General features: G+C 50.5%; 1 protein-coding gene across 1 annotated transcript in view; it reads right to left on the bottom strand.

The window, feature by feature from the left end:
- Window positions 1-918: 918 nt before the first annotated feature.
- The window catches only part of Tg (thyroglobulin), a 226,295-nt gene continuing 208,280 nt past the window's right edge, over window positions 919-18,933 (bottom strand). Inside the window, exons 44-48 of the mRNA XM_004656332.2 lie at window positions 18,695-18,876; window positions 15,891-15,998; window positions 4,154-4,288; window positions 1,952-2,139; window positions 919-1,139 (exon numbers count right to left, since the gene is read on the bottom strand). Of these exons, the coding sequence (XP_004656389.2) occupies window positions 1,021-1,139; window positions 1,952-2,139; window positions 4,154-4,288; window positions 15,891-15,998; window positions 18,695-18,876 (732 nt within the window). The 3' untranslated portion in view covers window positions 919-1,020. The remainder of the gene's footprint in view (window positions 1,140-1,951; window positions 2,140-4,153; window positions 4,289-15,890; window positions 15,999-18,694; window positions 18,877-18,933) is intronic.

An 18,933-nucleotide genomic window follows, 5' to 3' on the forward strand; every position in this document is an offset into this window, starting at 1 on the left:
ACTCACACATGCTGGGCTTGTGAAAGTCCACGTGGGGAGGGTCTAATGAAGGCCAAAGCCTTGCAAACACTGGGCCCAACGGCTTGCTCCAAGTCACTGAGGCACAACACAGGCTGCCTGCTTCAGAGCCCCACTAAGGCATGGACCGCTGTTGTACTCAATGCCTGTCTTCTCCCCAGTGAACACAGGCATTCCAGGAGCCTTTCTGAGCCCCATCCTCACTCACTGGTTTGTCTGAATGCAAGTGAGATGATGGGTGAGAACGCATTTTATGATGTGCCATGTAAATGACAGAGATTGCTAACATCTGCCTGTTTTGTCTGTGCGTGTGTGTGTGTGTGTGTGTATGTGTGTGTATGTGTGTGTGTGTATGTATGAGAGAGAGAGAGAACAAGAGAGAGAGAGAATGCACAAGTTTTAAACTGATTTGCTCTCAGCAGAATATTCTTTAGGAAGGTAAATGAAAAATTCAGTCACCTATCCCGGAGCCTACACGCAGCAGAAGCAACCATGGCTCTGTTTCCAGACACCTACTTCTCATGTGTGATCAAATCCCTTCATTTCTACTTGCACCTGCCCTTCCCGATGCCCCACTCTCACGGCTTGGGCTCAGAGCATCTTGTATCTTGCTAGATGGCTGTGCTAGCCTCACTTGGTCTTGGTCTTCTATCTCCATTCTAGAACCTTCTTCAGTAAATCTTTTCTTCCACACAGCTGACCCTGTGACTCAAGAAGCCCTGGTTCCCAAGCCACTGTCTTCTGTTTGCCTGGCTCTCTTTCTCCCTTGTTTCCCAAGACTTGGTGCAGGGCCTGGTGCAGAGGACGAGACCTGGGATTCAGAGCTCAGGAAGACTGACAAACGTCTAGTGTGGGGTCACCAAGAACGGCTTTAAAGTCACGACTCAGAACCATGGAAGCTTCACTGCAGGGGACAGTTTATTGAGAACAACATACTGCAGTATGGCGTCACCGTCGGGGGCAGTCAAGGGCGGGGTTGGAGGAGGGGGTTCCAGGACTTCGTTATTTGTCATAGCTCTTGGGGCCCTGTTCTGGGGGACTCGGGAGGTCTTCTTGCAGCACAGGCCCCACTGCCAAGTCCTGTTCTTCACTGGCTGACAACTGCTTGTCCTTGGCTCCATCTGAAACAGAAGGCGAGGGCAGGTTGGGCCTGAAGCGACCTGGACTGTCCTTCTGCCTCTGGTTAAGCGCCCAGCCCCGCTGTCACTTCGTAGTCACGCTCAGCAGAGGCGCCGCAGCCCCTGGTTCGTCTGCAGGCTTCAGAGCCTGACAAGGGTGCCAGGTGCTTAGCTTTGTCAACAGATCACTTGGCCTTGAAACTAGAAGCAGAGCTGGGCATCTAAACTACATGAGGCAAGATTTCTTCTTTGCCTGTGCTCCACTCTACCCCTCCTGGGCTGCAAACCCTTTTCCAAAGCGCCCCTTCAGGGGAACTCTCCAGCCCTCCTGAGACATGAGGGGCCCTTCTCTGTGTCCTGACAGCCTGGGTGCAAGCCTGCCACCAGGAAAGACAGATGACATTTTTGGAGTTGTGCCATTTGTTTTTCCACTCTTCCAGAAGCTTCTCAAAGGAATCACATCATCTCTATATTCCTAATGCTTTGGCGGTGGCTTCTTTGATTCCCTTAACTCTCTGGAGCCGCAAGAGGTGGAAAGTCATCTTTCACCCTGACCAGAGGTGCCTCTCCTAGGTTTTCCATTGAGTCACACAGGACGACTCCATGCACCAGTGCCGCTGGCTGCTGTTCACCTCTCAGCCTTCCCTCCTGGGCCCTGCTCTTGCTTCCCCCTTCCTGCCCCACCAGAACAAGAGGCTCCCGTCGAAGGGAAGGGGCTGTGCCACTAGTAGTACCCACCGTAGACCAGATACGTGGCCAGTCAGCAGGTACTAAGGTCAACACGACCCCCCCCCCATACACCCCTGCTCAGCTACCTGCAGCCTTCAGAGCCTGGATGTACTTGGACCAGAAGGAGCAGTCAGCTTGCTTCAGGCCCTGCCGATTGGGAAGCTGCACACTGAACTCCTTATAGCTCTGTCCACCGGCTCCAGGGACAAAGTCAGGCCAGGGCACTGCAAAGTCAGGTGCTTTCCGCGAGAACTCATGTGGGTAGTTGGGATTTCTGGGGAAATAATAAGAAAAAAAAAATTCCATGCGGGAAACTGAACTTTCCCTATGCCACTACGTATCACACTTAACTTGCTCTTGGGTTCCAGAACCCCCTCGATAGAGCCTCTAGCTAGGGACCACAGACCACTTAGACATGAAAATGCTCCACATAAGCCATACTCACAAAGGCAAGATGGAAATTCGTGTTAGTGGCATCACTCAGGCCAGAGTGTTGTCCTATCTTTCAGAATGTTTGGAAGCCCAGTGTGCCCTTTCTGTCCTGATGTCCTTCGATCTGGAAGGATCACCACTCTCTCAGGGCTTGTCCAGGCCCAGGGCAGGAACATGGAGCTAGAGCCACCTTAGCCCTCTCAGGTCAAGCTCCCATGAAAGCGACAATCACACCTTCTCAGAAGCTTCTCGGCACCTGCTGGCCAGGAACTCTCGGCGGGCTCCGACTACCCATCCCAGCAGCCCCCTTCCACCCAGCGCTTCCTCCCCTCAGCACCTGCCCAGGCCTGACACTCTCTCTGCATGGAGCAGCTCAGCTTTGCTCATCGGAATGTTCTGTGAAGGCATGCACTGTAAACGCCTCCTCCTCAGGGACACTCAAGCCCCAGTTACAAGAGCTGTCTTTTTTCTAGGCAACTTCCATACAAACTGCATAAACCTTTATTCTGTATGGCTTTGGTTTATGCTGGGTTTTACTATTTCAGGTCGATAGTAGCTCATAACTGGGTCAGGGCCATTTCTACCTCCCCTAAGTGCAAAGAAATGCGGATAAGCTCACAAACTGCCACGATGGGGAGGGACAGCACGTTGGGAAGGTGGTACACTGCTGGCCTGGACCAGGGGTTCATGGGAAGGAAGAGGGAGCTGGGGGAGACACTGCAAGCCAGGGGGGGCTTATCTGCGTTAGTACACTAAGGCAGTGGTACACCCCATGGGGGACAAGTTCTCCTCCTAGCACCAAGGAGGCCTTGGGCAAAGCCTCAGGAATTCATTTCATGTTTGTTTGTTTGTTTGTTTTTTGAGGTAGGGTTTCACTCTGGCCCAGGCTTACCTAGAATTCACTATGTAGTCTCAGGGTGGCCTCGAACTCACGGTGATCCTCCTACCTCTGCTTCCTGAGTGCTGGGATTACATCTGGCTCATTTTATCTTGTAAGACAGGTTCTTTCTATATAGCCCAGGCTGGTCTGGAACTCTCAATGCCCCTGTCCCAGCTTCCTGATTGCTGGGATTACGATGTACACCATCAAGTCTGACTACCAGAAATATATTTTTATTCTCATAACTAGAACAGGGTTTAGTGTTAGAGTTTGAACAAAAAGCGTCCCCAACAAGCATATGTTAAAGGCTTGGTTCCCCAGCTAGTGGGGCTATTTTTTGAGGTTTTGGAACCTTTGCAAAGCAGGGCCTAGCTAGAGGAAATAAGTTACCGGTGAGGGCCTGTGAGGCAATCCTGTCTTCCCGTCTTTCTCTGTTTCCTATCTGCTATGAGGAGATGATGCTTACACACTCCTGTGGCCATAATGTCCTGCTCAAGGCCAAGCCAAACAACAAACTGTGAGCCAAAATAAAGCTTTCCTCCTCTAAGCCATGTGCCAGGTACCTTTTCATAGTGATGCACAGCGGTGTTCAGTGCACAGGGGCCACGGGTGTTTCAACTACCCATAGGGCACGCACACACACACACACACACATACACACACACACACACACACAGGTCACACACAATTTATCTGGACCAAAGTGTCAACACTACTAAGAATGAGAAACTCTGATCTAGAACCACCCAACGTGTCTGAGCAAGAGGTTGGAAACGAGAAGCTTCCCTCATGAAGATTCATCGCTGACACGAAGGTCGCTTTGGCTGGAGAGGGAGAATGAGGCAGGGAGCAAGCGAGTGTCGGAAACCTTCATGTCTAGGGAGGCACGAGGGTCCGCTGACACCCAGCGGTCTTTATGTTTGGGTGGGGGTTGGGAAGGGGTGCAGGAGTAGAATGGGAGCCGTGGTCCACATACCCGGATCTGACGAAGTTGGAGAAGTACTGCATGATCTTCAGGGACAGGCTCTTCTCTTCTGGAGAGAACTGGCCCTCATAGGCGGGGTAGAAGGGCAGTCCAAAAGCATACTGACCGTCGGCCAGCAGCTCCAGGCTGAGGAAACAGAGGCACGAAGGACAAGAAATGATAACCTACCTCGGAGCCCACCTGAGCCCAAGCCCCGCAGCCCAGAAAACAAACTCTTCTTGGGTGTTATGCCACATGTAGGATCCCCCTTTAGGGCCGAGGGTAGCTGAGATTCTGCTGGGTCCTCAGCTTGGTGGTCCCTCTGGGGCAGATACGTGGCATGTGTGGTGGTCCAGTGCTGACTATGAAGCCTGAGAGGAATTTTCTAAGACAGCCCCTTCTGACCACATTCTAGCCATGATACTTACGGTATCTTTGGATGTGTCCTTGTCCTTTCATTCACTGAGCAAAGTCATATAAAAGACCAGTGCTTTGAACCCTCGTCTGCTGTACCCCCCTTTAGCAATAGCATGCACCATCAGCTCTTCAAGGTCGAGTTATGCGTTAGCCTGGCACATGGTAGGTTTAATTTAGTAAATATACATCTTGGGGCTGGAGATATGGCTTAGCTATTAAGGCACTTGCCTGTGAAACCTAAGGATCCTGGTTTGATTCGTCAGTACCCAAGTAAGCCAGATACACATGATGGCGCATACATCTGGAGTTCATTTGCAGTGGCTAGAGGCCCCTGTGTGCTCATTCTCTCTATTTGCCTCTCTCTCTCAAATAAATAAAGTATTGCATTTTGTTTTCACACGTGAGCCACCACCACCCACCTAGCCCAGCCACCAGGCACAGACTGACACATGATTTCTCACTCATGGAAAGCTGTGCCAGTGAGCTCATTGAATGCACCAGACCGGGAATCACACAAACTCCTTATCCAAGATCTATGAAGGGAGACACAGCTCATCCCACAGCATGGCACTCAGACTCCTCACTTTGCCACAAGCCACTCCAGGGTGCACTCGCAGGCTGTGCTCAGGAGACTGCCACGTGAACCTCTGACCTTGCTGGACTCAGCTCAGGTTGGCTCTCCATGCTGTCATGATCACCTGTGTGGAAGCTTTCTGCCCCCTCGCCCCCAACTTCTCTGGAATTCCTAACCCAGTACCCAAGTACCTGTAGTGAGGCTACAAGACCTGGCATTTTGTGTTCACTGTTTGCACTGCCTTCTGCATTGCCTTTGAAAATACCATGGCCTCTTTACCCAGTCTTTAGTTCTCCTGTAACATGCACACGATATGTAAATCGTGTGAAGCATGGTGTGTGATTTGAGTGGTGAAGATAATTGTCATTAAGATTGGTGGAACAGAGAACTGGTCATGATTTCAAGACACAGCAGGGGTACTCAGTGAAATCAAGTAGAAAAAACTGGCTTGTGAGTCTCAAGATGGCCACTCATCTCGACATTGTAGAAAGAAAGAAGCACCGGTCTATCCTAATGATGCGGCGTGCTCACAGCAGTGGTAAAGAAGTCAACATCGCCTAAAGACAGGTCCAGCCTTGTCTTTGTGGCTCTTGTCATCCTTTATTAGCTGAACTTGCACAGCTGCTGTCTGTGGCCTCGGAAAGGCTGAAGCTCTGCACTGGGGCAAGCCCTGGCATTTCAAGCCACCTGACACACTGGGGGAAGGGCTGGTTTGGAGCCTCTTGAGTCTGAGGAGGACCCAAGCTTGCTTTCCTTAGCAGGGCTGTTCTTGGTCAGGATGCTGTGATTGCTCTGAACAGTTTAAGGCAGAGCTGGAGGAAGGACACAGGCGTGGGTTTTTGGGTGCGAGGGCCAACACTAATGAGTCTGAGTCCTGGTGGGAGTCCTGGTTCCCTCTGAAGTAGGAAGAGGGGTCGTGGTGTCCACATCAGGGCAGGAGATGTGAAAGGACTCCTCTGGGCCGCATGAGGTACAGGGAATGCTTATGAGGTGATTGGCAATGGCCTAGTGCTCATGGGCTGGGCTGGCTGCCGGGCTGCACTGGCCTGGCCTCCCCGCCCTGTGCTGTCTGGTTGCTGACCAGTCCTAGGCCCAAGGCTGCGGCGGGTACAGCTTGGCAGGCAGCCTACCACTCTTCACCATGCTCTGTTGTTGGGAATCAGCCTGAGTCACCTGTCACCCTCTCTGAAGCCCCACACAATGTCCAGGCCACACCTGGATCTCCTCCTTGACACAGATGTGGGTCTTGGAGAGCTCCCTGCAGACCCAGGCAAGCTTGATTCAAGCACAGTTCTACTGCGGTCTCTGCACCTTGGTTTTCCACTCAGTGAATGGGTCTGGTCCTTCCTACTCAGCCTCCCACAATGAAATGAGCAGCCACTGTGCAAAGAAGTTGGTGTCAGTAGCATGAGTAAAGTTATAGTTAGTCAGTGTGGAAAGAACTAACCAGCCCCCAGCTCTGGGCATGATTCTGTGTACATAGGCATATGCCTCTCTCTGCACGCATGCACACACACATACACACACACACACACACACACACACGTGTATGTGTAAGCAGTAGTGGTTACAGTGATGGAGGTCATGGTGTACCCGTACCCTGAAAGGTAGGTAGTTATAGCATGAGGATGGGCACAAGGTGGAGACCTGGTACTCAGGGAACCCTGGACCAGCTCTGTGTGCTGTATGCAGAAGGCCAGGGAGAGTGGCTGGGCATGAAGGGGTGAAGATGATGGACCAGTGCCTGTGGTTGAGGATGAACTTCCTGATGCTCTGGGCATTGTGGGTTCTGCTGACAAGAGCATCATGATGAGAAGTGAAATTGTTAGCTTTCCCAATCCAGGGAGATCCAAGGAGTGGGAACCAAAGCTGGTATGCTTGCTGAGGTCTTTTAGGCTCTAGACAAGGTGTGAGAACTGAGTCCACAAGAACTGAAGGTCATTTCTGGAAGGGGCTGGAGCATTGGGTGTCTTTTCCCATGATCACTGGAGCAGTGTGGAAAGAAATGTGAGTTGAGGAGATGTGGGGAGGTCCAGGGAAGACAGAATTTTTGTTTTTTTTCAAGGCAGGGTCTCACTCTAGCTCAGGCTGACCTGGAATTCACTATGTAATCTAAGGGTGGCCTCGAACTCATGGCAATCCTCCTACTTCTGGCTCCCAAGTACTGGGATTAAAGGCACTTGCCACCATGCCCGGTTCAGAATGGGTTTTGAAAACCTGAACCATTGACATTGCCGCTCACCACAAGTTTCTGATGATGGGTGTTCTGAGGACCCAGGGAGCCTGAACTTGCATCCCAGACAGCCAAAATACTCGTCACTGAAATCCTTCCAACTTGAGTTCCCCTCCCAGCTCCTGGAGCTACACTTAACACATCTGTGATTTGGCAGGAAGCAGAATGTCAGGTGATTCCCTCAAAAGCAGGTGGACAATGATCTCAGGCAGAAGGTGGCCCAGCCTGCTCTCTCCTCCAAATAAAATTGGCATCAGGACGATCTTCCTCGACAGACCAGATGGTCTTCTTTCTGATGGTGGGGTGAGAAGCTGAGGTGGGAAAGGCCTGCTGCTCCCAGCCCTGCCCTTCAGTCTGCAGACAGCAGCACGTTGACCTCATCCCCGTAAGGACTACCCCCACCCCGTCCCTGGCCAGCAGCTCTCCAGTCCTTCCTCTAAAGGAAATTAAGGACAGGGAGGAATTGAAGTCTTGCTTCTTTTTAAACGTTGGGGCTTGTTGGGAACTTAGGAACTGAGGCCAGAGAGTGCGCCTCTCTTTGGGCAAAGCTCCAGGCACTGCCTGAGAATGAATCAAGAATCATTTGTGTTTCACAGCCAGCTATGTGACCTTCTAAGCATGAGTTTACTTAACGCCAGTCCATTGCACCTCCAGAGGAAGTGAGTCTGCTCTGAACACGCCCCGTTCCTTATTTGGCTGACCTCAGAAGCCAACAGAGGTGCAGCAGTGCTTCTGGAACATTGATCCCTCTCCCCTGAGCCCGCTGGACTTGACAGCATGCTGTTTTTACAGCGAAGTTATAACTTTTGGCAGAATGACAGAATTAAGAAGGGCATCACATTCCCTCCATAAAGTATCATAAGTGTCACCCACAAAAGTTAGAGCTTGGGCTGGGGAGATGGCTTAGCGGTTAAGGCACTTGCCTGCAAAGCGTAAGGACCCAGGTTCATTTCCCCAGAACCCATACAAGCCACATGCACAAGGTGGCACATGTGTCTGGAGTTCCTTTGTATTGACTGGAGGCCCTGGCGATATCTGCCTCTTTCTCACAAATAAGTAAGTAAATAAATAAATATATATTTTAAAAAGTTTAAGATTTCTAGATGTACACACTTGTGTTCACCAGCCAGGTCCAGTGTCTGCCGAGAGCCACCTATTTAGCTGTGTTTGTCACTGTGGGCCTGCCAGTCATTAAGCTCAGGCTGCCCACAGACATTCCACTCTCAAGAACTCACAACTAAAAATCATGGGCCACAGATTTTGTTTATGGCTTTGTGAAAAATTCACAGAAGGAGTTCCAGACAAGATTTTTATATTCAGCTGCTAGCCTTGAGCCAAAGAATGGGGCAGAGAGTATAATTTATATGCTTAAAGTGAAAATCACATGCTTAAGATTTACAGCTGTATTGACTGCTGCTCACAAATTCACATTGCCATGGAATTGTCTGATTGCTGACCATCGTATTGGATAACATTAACAAAACCCAAAATGCATACAGGGCCTCAGTGAGCTGTATTTTGTGGGTGAATTAAAAGGCCACTGCCCATTCTAGATAACATGGTATGTTGGTTTGACTCAGGTGTCCCTCTAAACTCATGTGTTCGGAATGCTAGATCCCTAGCTGGTGGCAATTTGGGAATTGGAGCCTCCTGGAGGCAGTGTATTGTTGGGGGTGGGCTTATTGTTATTATAGCCAGCTTCTTTTTGCCAGTGTTTGACACACTCTCTTGCTACTGTTGTCCACCTGATGTTGGTAAGGGGTTAATGCCCACCCCTCTGCTCATGCCATCATTTTCCACTGCCATCATGGAGCTTCCCCTAGAGTCTATAAGCCAAAATAAACCCTTTCCTCCAACAATCTGCTCTTGGGCAGGTGTTTTCTGCCAGCAATGTGAAATTGGCTATTACGCATGTCTTTGAAGAAAAATCTTCAGTGATTATCACACTCAGATTAAATACTACTACTTTTCCTGCTAGGACTTATAAACTCCTTTGTGAGCAACAAGATTCCACCTTTTTTTCCTCATGCCTCTAACCAGTCTCCTCTCCTCCAGCAGACTCAGGCTCCCTGGCAATCTTTGTTCAGAGACATGCAAGGCCTTTCCTTCGGGCACTTGACAGTCCTTGCCTGGGATGGCTCGCTTACTGGTCACCTCTGTGTGGGCATGATGGCCTCTCACTAGGTTCTCAGCTCAAATATCATCTTAATTTTTTGTTTTGTTTAGTTTTATTTATTTGAGAGTGACAGACAGGGAAAGAGGCAGATAGAGAAGGAATTGGGCACGCCAGGGCCTCCAGCCACTGAAACAAACTCCAAATGTATGTGCCACCTTGTGCATCTGGCTGACATGGGTCCTGGGGATTTGATCATCAAACTGGGGTCCTTTGGCTTCACAGGCAAGCACTTAACTGCTGAGCCATCTCTCCAGCATCTTTTTAGAAGGTCCTTCCCTCGCCACTGACCTCAGCACTTTAGGTCATCTCCTTCCTCATGCTGTTATGTTATCTGAGCTCATGGTGGGTCCTTTGAACGGTTATTTTCTCTCTATTTCTACACATCCAGCAACACTACTCACTCCCAAGCTGCAGTGTTGTCCCTGAGGAACCCTCCTTGGGCTTTTCAGACTAGTCTCACCCTGGGACTTACCAGACAGGAAAGGTCTTAGATATCTGTCGAGTCAGCCTTGAAGAGAACTGTGGGGTGACCCCAAGAGGGCCTGAGGCCAGAGTGGTCAGTGTCAGAAAATGATAGATTTCCACCCACCCTGGGGAATAATGTTGATCACCACACAGGATGTGGCCAGGCCCAAGGACCCAGTTCAAGAATCCAGCCACGTCATGTTTTCTTTGGTTTGTTAATTTGCAAAAAACATCAAGAGAGTCAACTGACAAGATAATATTTTGGCTCTGGAATGAGCAGGGCCCTTGGAATGCGCAGAAATGTCTAGAATGCAGAGCAGTGGTGGTTAAAAGATGCCGAGTCTAAAATTTACAGCTCTGTTTTCCACAGTTAAGACAGCATATAAAGCAAGAAAACAAGTACTTCTTTAATCTTCTTATTTACCATTTTCCTACCAGTCTTACTTTTTTCTTCCTAAAAAGAAGCTAACATAGCTACCAAATACTGAAGGTCTACAAGGCATTGGGTGCTGACACAGATTACTGAATACTCCCACAGAGAAGTGGAAGAGTGACACCCATTTCACAGGTGGGAACATCAAGGCAAAAGCAAAGGAACTTGCTCAGATGAGACAGCCAATGAATGAAGGAGAAAGGAGAAATCCCTGACAGAATTAACCCTCCTATCTACACTCCCAGCAATCACACTGTACCAGGTATCAACGCATGTACCCCCCCCAACACATGCATGTGCCCGCACACACAATACAGGCCTTGGGCTAAACTGCGGGTTCTGTTCCCCAAGCCTCCTCACCAGCTCTGTTGTCAGATGTTCTCCTCCCCCGCTATCACCAAGGGGTCTCAACAAGGATAAGTTACTTGCCCAAGATTTCAGTTAGGGTATAATTAGCAATGGCATTATGCAATCAGGTTTTTGGCTGAAATGAGTGCAAATGAGAGAAAAATGAAAACAGCAGGAGAGACTGGTGTGAGCTCAGACTGCCAGACACTGGCTCTGGGCGTGGAACATAGTCTCCCATCACCTCCCTGGGCTTGCTTTCAGGCAAAACCAAGGAGTAAGAGGCGCTCTCTGTCATTTTCGGTGATCCTTGGGCTCCGAATGTGAACTGCTCCCCCACGCCCCCTCTCTGTTTTAAGTTTCTCTGTTCCTGCCATAGCCACCAGTGCTGGGCTCACCTCTGTCTCAAGGAGGAAGTCTCACTGACGATGCTGTGGGCAACAGGAGTGCCACAGTCTTGTTCTGGGACCAGGGAGCAGAGAGACGTGTAAGGAAGCAGACTATATGGTGTCTGTTCGCTGGCAAGTGCCAGGAAAGCTGATATACGCTAACAGAGATGGAGGAGCTCAACAGACGGCTGGGATGTAACTCGCACTTGCATTTCAAGTGTGTAGATCAGAGCCAGAAATAAAATGAGAGAAGTGACAGCCCCAGGGCAGAGTGGGGGCGGGGGAGGAGGAGAAAGAGGAAGAGGAAGGAGAGGAAAGGAGAGGGAAAGAGGGGGAGGGAAGAAGAAAGAGGAAAGAGGGAGGGAGGAACAAAGCAGGGAAAGATGTATTTTAGGGACATAAAAATAAATCAACCAGCAATCAGAGTTGCTTTTTGTGATCCACTCAGTTTGATCACCAACACACACTTGAAGCATTTTCTCCGGATTCGTGGTGACCATGGTAACTGCAGGGACGATGTCATCAAGAATATGCCCTGACAACCAAGAATAGCTAGCCAGGCCCTAGCCTACCCTCGGACTCATGATTGTGACGGCCTTGAGGGAGGCCCTGCAATGGGGCCCATAGTTCAGGTGTAACTGAGTCATGAAAGATGACAAGGTCTCTAGCTGGTCAGAGTCCAGGGCACCTTTCTTATAGGAAGCAGTGGACACCAGAGCCCTTGCTTCTCCCTAGGGAGCCGCGGCTCCACATGCAGAGTGAGACCTTGCCTACGTCAGCGTTCCCAAGTGTTCTCTAGTGTGGAAAACACACGGATGCCCTGGACATTCACAAGGTTCAGGCTGCCTGCTGGTGAGCTAGGTGAACGCAGGTTTCTGCCTCACTCCCCATCTCACAGGGGCCTGGGACCCAGGCTCCCTAGAGCTTAGGGAAGGTTCCCTCCCCAGTCTTTCTGCCTCTTCACTCGAGCCTATCAAAGAATCAGCCTCCAAGAGCCAAGACACCAAATAGGACAGGCTTGTCCCCCACCCTTCACATAAGGAGCTGCATTGATATTTGTGTCCACTACCCTTCAGCAGTTTGCTAAGCACCTGCCAAAGTCACCCCCACCACACCTTCCCTGAGCCCAGAGACCCTGCTGAGGAGCCCAGAGCTCTGAGGACTTCGGAGGCTCTGACATGCAGTGAGGCTCTCCCACAGGCTTTTCCTGGCCCTGAGTATCATCGTGAAAGAACAGGCGGAGGGAAGCTTGGCCTGTGCCCCTGATGCTGTCGGGCATAATTCCCTTACAGCCTTGTTTCTGGTCCTCAGCACTCAGCAGCAGCCTCTGAGGATGGCCTCGGTGACGTCAGAGAGACAGCACTGTGGTAGGTGGACCTATGTTTCCTCCTGAAGAACTTTGGGAGTCCTTACCCAGCACCCTAGAGTGGGACCATGTTTGAGAGAGAGTCTTCCTTCATAGTCATCAAGGATGGTCCTAATGCAGCCAGACTGATGTCTCTTCTTTAAGAAAATAAGTGGGGTGGGCTGGAGACATGGCTTAGCAGTTCAGGTAGCTTACCTGCGAAGCCTAAGGACCCAGGTTCAACTCCCAAGAACCCACGTAAGCCAGATGTACAGGGTGGCGTGTGTGTCTGGAGTTCATGTGCAGTGACTAGAGGCTCTGGTGCACCCATATTCATTCTCCTTTTCACTCTCAAATAAATAAATATTTTTTAAAAGAGAGATATCTCAGTGCAGAAGTGTGCTTCCTGCACAAGCATGGGGTGCTAAGAGAGCCTGAAACTACTTGAGCTCAAATCTCCAGATCTCACATAAACATCTGGGCATGCCCATGTATACCTGCAACCCCAGCCCCACAAAAGGGAGCAGGGACTGGGGACCAGAGAACCACCCGGGCTCCAGTAACAGTAAGAGACCCCAGCTGAACACAGGAAAGGGCCGACTAGTGATGGAGTCGGTCATCTGATACTCTTCTCCAGCCATCCCAGGAAGTGTCCTTCACCCCACTGCAAGGTGTTTAGGGTGCTACAGAGAATACACACATGCATACTGCTCCTAGCAACACACACACAGATGAAATTAAGAGAACTTGAACCCAGGGACAGACAGATGGGCACAACAGAAGACAAATAATGAGGCGTAGGAGGAACACCCAAGGCTACCAGATGCTGGGAAAGGCCTGGGCACACCCGCCTCAGCCTGCTGACACTCCCACTTTAGAATTTTGGCCTCCAGAAACTGAGGACAATGCATTTCTGCTGCTCCAAGGCCACCTGGGTTGAGGCCTTTTTATTATTGCAGCTATGAACCTGACCCAGGGCACACGCCCTCCCAACTCCACTGGGGCGGGATGCTTGCTGCCACTTTATTTTGCTTTCTTAATGCTCTCATGTATTGATGAATTTATCATCTATCTGTTATCCATCATCACCTATCATTTACCATCGATTTTTGCTATTGTAAATACTGGGAACTAAAGGTTCTGGCTTCTTAAAACTGGCCTACAAGAGCTGGCCTACAAGAAGATCGCTTCTACCCTTTCCCTTACCCTCTGTTCCATGGGGAAGGAGGCAGATGCTGACCATAGGGCCTGCCACTGCGAGGCACTGCCAAGGCTGACTCTAGAAACACGCTGTGGGGTTGGCTTCCCAGCTGCAGTGGCCATAGACCACGGGCTCCTTTCTCAGATGCCCAGGCCCTCCAGCTGTCCTCACAGTCCCTGAACTCCTTCTCATGTGCCTCCTTCCAGAACCGCAGCTAGCCATCTAGCATCCTGGCCATGGCCCAGCTATTATTTGGCTCTGGGAGGTGGATGAGGTGGAAATTACAAATTGTTCAAGGAGAGAGAACACGTGTTTTAGTGAAAGGCACGCTCTGAGGCTCAAAGGGGTCATTATAAGTCGCTGCTCTGTTATGACCCAGCTGCTTGTCTTGGGGGTCATGTTGAACCCCTTGAAACTCAGATAGAGTCTTTGGCACTCAGGAATGGAGTAGTGCCTTTATAAAGAGGCCTCAGAGCTTGTTCACCTTCCCCTGTAAGGGTGCCACCGAGGACACCATCTGTGAGGCAGAGGGTCTGCTGGCCCTAGGCGCCACTTGACCTAGAGCTTTGAGTTTGGGCGTCAGCCTCCAGGACTGTGGCAGCCATGCTGTGTGCAGATGGCCCAGACTAGGGTGTATTGTCACAGCAGCCTGAATGGACTAAGGTGCTCTCTGTCTGAAACATAGGGGCAACCACAGTGATCTGCTGCCCTTACAAGAACTGTGTTCATTTCTATGGCGTGCTATGAAAAGTGAATCATCTCTTTGGAAACTGTGAATCTAGCAGGTAACTGGGGGAGGGTAGGATGTCCTTAAGAGCTGTATGAATCTCCTTTGGCTGCTGTAACAAGAAACACACTCTGGGCAGCTTAAAAAGCCACAGTTGTTTATTCCTCCTCACAACACACTCTTGAAGCCAGAAGGCCAGTGACAGTTTTCCAGTGCTGAAGTCAAGGGGCCATAGTCCCTCTAGGGCTGATATCAAGGCATTGCTTCTTTCTTGTCCTTAGGGGAGTATGTAGTCTCCCCAAAGAAGCCACAGTGTGAGTTGGATAAAAATGGAAGCCTCAACCCCAGCTGGGAAGGTCCTGGGCCAGGAGCAGAGGAACCAGGCCCCACAGTCCTCCCTTGAAAGCCAGGACATCCATGTCCCGCTCCCTCCTTGCACCATCCCGACGACAGTTGAGGCCTACTTTGTATCGGCACTTAGTTCTTTCTGCTTTGCTCTCCTAATGGGAATACAAAGCCCAAACCTTTCTTCTATTTAATAAAATCCTCCCTAGGTTTCTGGGAAAGTTGGGGCTAAATTCCAGCTGGCTGCTTGTCCCTTGTCTTGATGTTACTTTTTGCCATTCATACCTCTCATGTCTCTTTCCTGTTATGACCCTTTTGTGGCTTTTATTACAAAGTGCTTAGAACTCCTCTGGTGGTGAGGATGATTTATAAATTGGGGACAAACAAAGCTATGTTTTGGTTGAAAAAGAAACCTTTCATCTAGCTGTGGTAGCTCACACCTACCACCTTAGTACATGGGGAGCTGATGCAGGAGGATTGCTGAGTGAGATACCATCCTGGACTATAGAGTGAGACCCTGTTAAAAATGACACCTGGCATGGTGGCGCATGCCTTTAATCCCAGCACTCAGGAGGCAGAGGTAGGAGGATCCCCATGAGTTCAAGGGCACCCTGAGACTACATAGTGAATTCCAGGTTAGCCGGGGCTAGAGCGAGACCCTACCTCGAAAAAAACCAAAACAAAAAAATTAAAAAATAAAAAAATAAGTCCTTTCATATTGTGGAAAGCCATATTCTTAAGCTCAGTGCTCAGAAGTGCTAACAAGTAGGATTGACGGCATTGACAAAGTCCATGGTGATCAGTGGGGAGCCACAGCCACAGTTGCAACGCATCCCATCACTGACCAAGCTTCCTACACCTCCTATTTCTCTCTCCTGATTAGAAATGCTATGGGGTAACACGGTGGCTATCAGCCATTCCATTTTTGAGATGATAAGACCAAGTCATAACAAGGTTAAGGCCAGTATGTCATGTCACTGAGGCAAGAATTGCACCTCGTCTTGTCCTCTTGCCTTCTCTTTGGATCACAGTGGTGGTGACAGGTGGTGACAGATAGTCTTCTTTGCCCATGACCACTATGGCCACACAGCCACCTCACCTGCTATGATCGTAGCTCTCTGGAGTGTGGTACATGAAGGTGTTTCCTCGGGCCCTCTCTGCCCAGAGGCTGGCCATGCCAATCATGGGACAGATGATGAAGTAGTCCCTGGAGAAAAGACAGAAGGGTGAAGTTATGCCCAGCTCTGTGGCCAGCTGGGCCCGGTAAGGGCCTCTCCCTAGCAAGGCCCACTAGGCTCCTCACCCCTAAGCTTCCCTGTGCAGGTCTCTGGGGGTGCCCTACTCCAGAACCCCAACTGCCACATTGGTACAGAAGAGCCACTCTGGTTTATGGCAGGCCATGCTCCAAAACTGGCATCTGTGGTGCTACACCTCAGGGGTCAAGAAACCTATAGACAACCTCTTCCAAAACTACAATGTCACTTAAAGATTTGCCAGCAAAACATTTAGTAAATGTCAAACCGTGTTAATAAATGGTAGTCCCTAAAGACACTGCATGCATAAAACATTCTCAGACCTCCAAGTGGCTTCCAACCCCCTCCGCCATTCCCAAGTAACTTTTGGCAACGCCTAGAGACACTTTTGAGTTTCACAACTGGAATTAGAATGTTTCTACTGGCTTCTATGGACACCAAACCACAAAGATTTATCTAGTCTAAATGGCAGGAGTGAGGAGTGGAGTCCTTAAGCCATTCTTTGTGGGTTATGTGAACTAACTCAAGAAGATCCCCTTGCACTGTGTGTGTGTGTGTGTGTGTGTGTGTGTGTGTGTGTGTGTGTGTGTATGCATGCATGCAGGCTCTGGCATAAAGAGAAAGGCAGGCCTGGGGTACACATAGACCCCAGATGGCCTTGGCCTGGAGGCTTTGAATCCTACTTGCACTGCCAAGTAATGGATGCTACCCAGCAGTCCCTCTGTCCCCTTGATCTCCACCTTCTCAGCTGAGGAGCTTGGGTGGGGCTGTGGCCCACGACCTTACACTGGCCAACCTAAGGGCATCATGGAAGCTGCTCAGTGGGGAGAGTTGCCATCTTTTCCTGTTCATGGAGATGATAACGGTTAGTGTTGGCATAGCTGGTAAGTCACAGGTAGGCTCCTCAGGCTAGCATGGGGATCAGGGTGGTCAGCTACAGGACAGAAGTGGAAAGGACTGCAGAAAGAAATGTATGCTGGCAGCCCTCTGCAGGGAGAGACTGGAGGCAGGTAGGTCACTGCCCAAGCCTGTCCAAGACAGAATGAGGGCCTGAGTGAAGGGAAGCTAGAGTTGGCCTCTCCAGTGGGGCCTTCAATTCTTACACCAGCACAAGTTGTCCTTACGATGGTATGATGATAACCTTGAAACCAGAACTGGCTCTGACCTCTTTTGACCTCTGAGGTCTGGCACAGTCCTGATTGGATTATGAAACTCTCAGGGTCAGGAACTAGCTATTTGTGGGTTCTCACAGCCCAGGCTAAGCCTGAGCCTCCAGAAATAGCTGTGGATTGTTCGAGGGGCAATTAAAGGCTGTCTGGGCTTCAGGATCCAAGTGGGTATTCCATAATTGTATTTGGAACTAGTCACTGTGCAGGCAGAGCCATGGCTTTCCGCGTGGAGAGGCCGCAGATGCAGCAGGATTCTGATGGCCTCCAGCCTAAATGTTAGTGAGAACATCTGAGATCAGAGCCTCGACCCTGGCCCTGTCCCAAGAGATAGAGAATGCAGACGAGTGTATTCCTCCCAGACGAAGAAAGGCAAAAGGGCTGGGGCTACAGCTCCATGTAGTGAGCTTACCCAGAGGAAGAAAGGAACGAGGGAAGGCACAGGATGCTGACCGCACCTGGGCTCTCAATCTCAATCTCAGTGAGGGGACCTGAGGACACAGGAAGAGGTCTACCAGGGAGCCTGAGTGGTGACTTGGAGACAGCAGCCACAATGTGGCCTCATGACCAGGGCTTCTGAAAGAAAAGGGCTGTGGCACATTCCCCCTTTCTTCTCTGTTAAAATATTTATTTATTTGAGGGAGAGAGAGAGAGAGTACAGTATGGGCATGCCATGGCCTCTTGCCACTGTAAACAAACTCCAAATTCATGGGTGACTTCATGTGTCTGGCTTTATGTGGGTACTGGGGAATCAAACCCAACCCAGCAGGCTTTGCAAGTAAGCTCTTTTAAACTGCTGAGCCATCTCCTCAGCGCTCAGAAGTCTCTTTATCCCAGCTCCAAACCTACGCCTTGCACATCTGCTTACTCATAAGAGCAGTGTTTGACCTCAGCGAACTCAAGATTCATAGGGAAAGAAGGAGATGTTGAGCGGTGGGGGGTGGGAGGAAGTCCTGCCCCTACAATGCCGTGATGGGGAAATGTTGGGGACAGTTGGACCTAAGGGACAGCTTTTTAACATTCTCCCAAGAGACAGAAGCTGGACCAGTGAGGGGAGATACTGGGCCTGTATCAGCAGTGGCGCAGGAAACAGCACTCTGTGTGGGGAAGGCCGGAGTGGCCATCAGAAGCCTGGGCTCCTCCCGTTAGGGAATGGATGACAGAACACAAAAGTTCCCAGGAGCCCTCTGCTTCCCCATCCTACGTGGCCCCTGGACACAGTAGAGGCCACTGAAATAATGTAGACATGCCCATACCTCTGGGCTCTGTGTCACCCCTCCCCATGTCCCGAGGGGTTGTCAGGGGACAGTGCTGGCTGGGTCAGTGTGAGGCAGTGAACTGAGAGAGTGCCCAAGGCCATCTCAAGCACCAAGCCTCGGGCTCATGGTCTCCTTCCTTTGGGCCTGAGTGTCCCCAGGACCTGCACACACAGCGGGAAGGGGTGGCATCCTGCGGGTCCTGCCCTGTCGGGTGGCTCTGCTTACCGTGTGGCATTCTCCAGAGCTCGAGAAAAGGAGGCATAGTCGTCTGTGGAATGTTCCAGAGAGTAATACCATGTGGCAGCAGTCAGGACACGGGCATCTGAGTCCTCACCACCCAGCGAGTTCTGTAGTGCCTGGTAAAAGGCTGTTTTGCTGTTGGTTCGGCCTTGACTTTCCTCAAATTGCTGCGGGTGGGCGGGGGGGGGGGAGAGCTATGAGTTCCCAGTGACCTTCTGAAAGTC

This window comes from Jaculus jaculus, chromosome 2 (assembly GCF_020740685.1).
Source record: "Jaculus jaculus isolate mJacJac1 chromosome 2, mJacJac1.mat.Y.cur, whole genome shotgun sequence".
In the NCBI taxonomy this organism is placed as follows: domain Eukaryota; kingdom Metazoa; phylum Chordata; class Mammalia; order Rodentia; family Dipodidae; genus Jaculus; species Jaculus jaculus.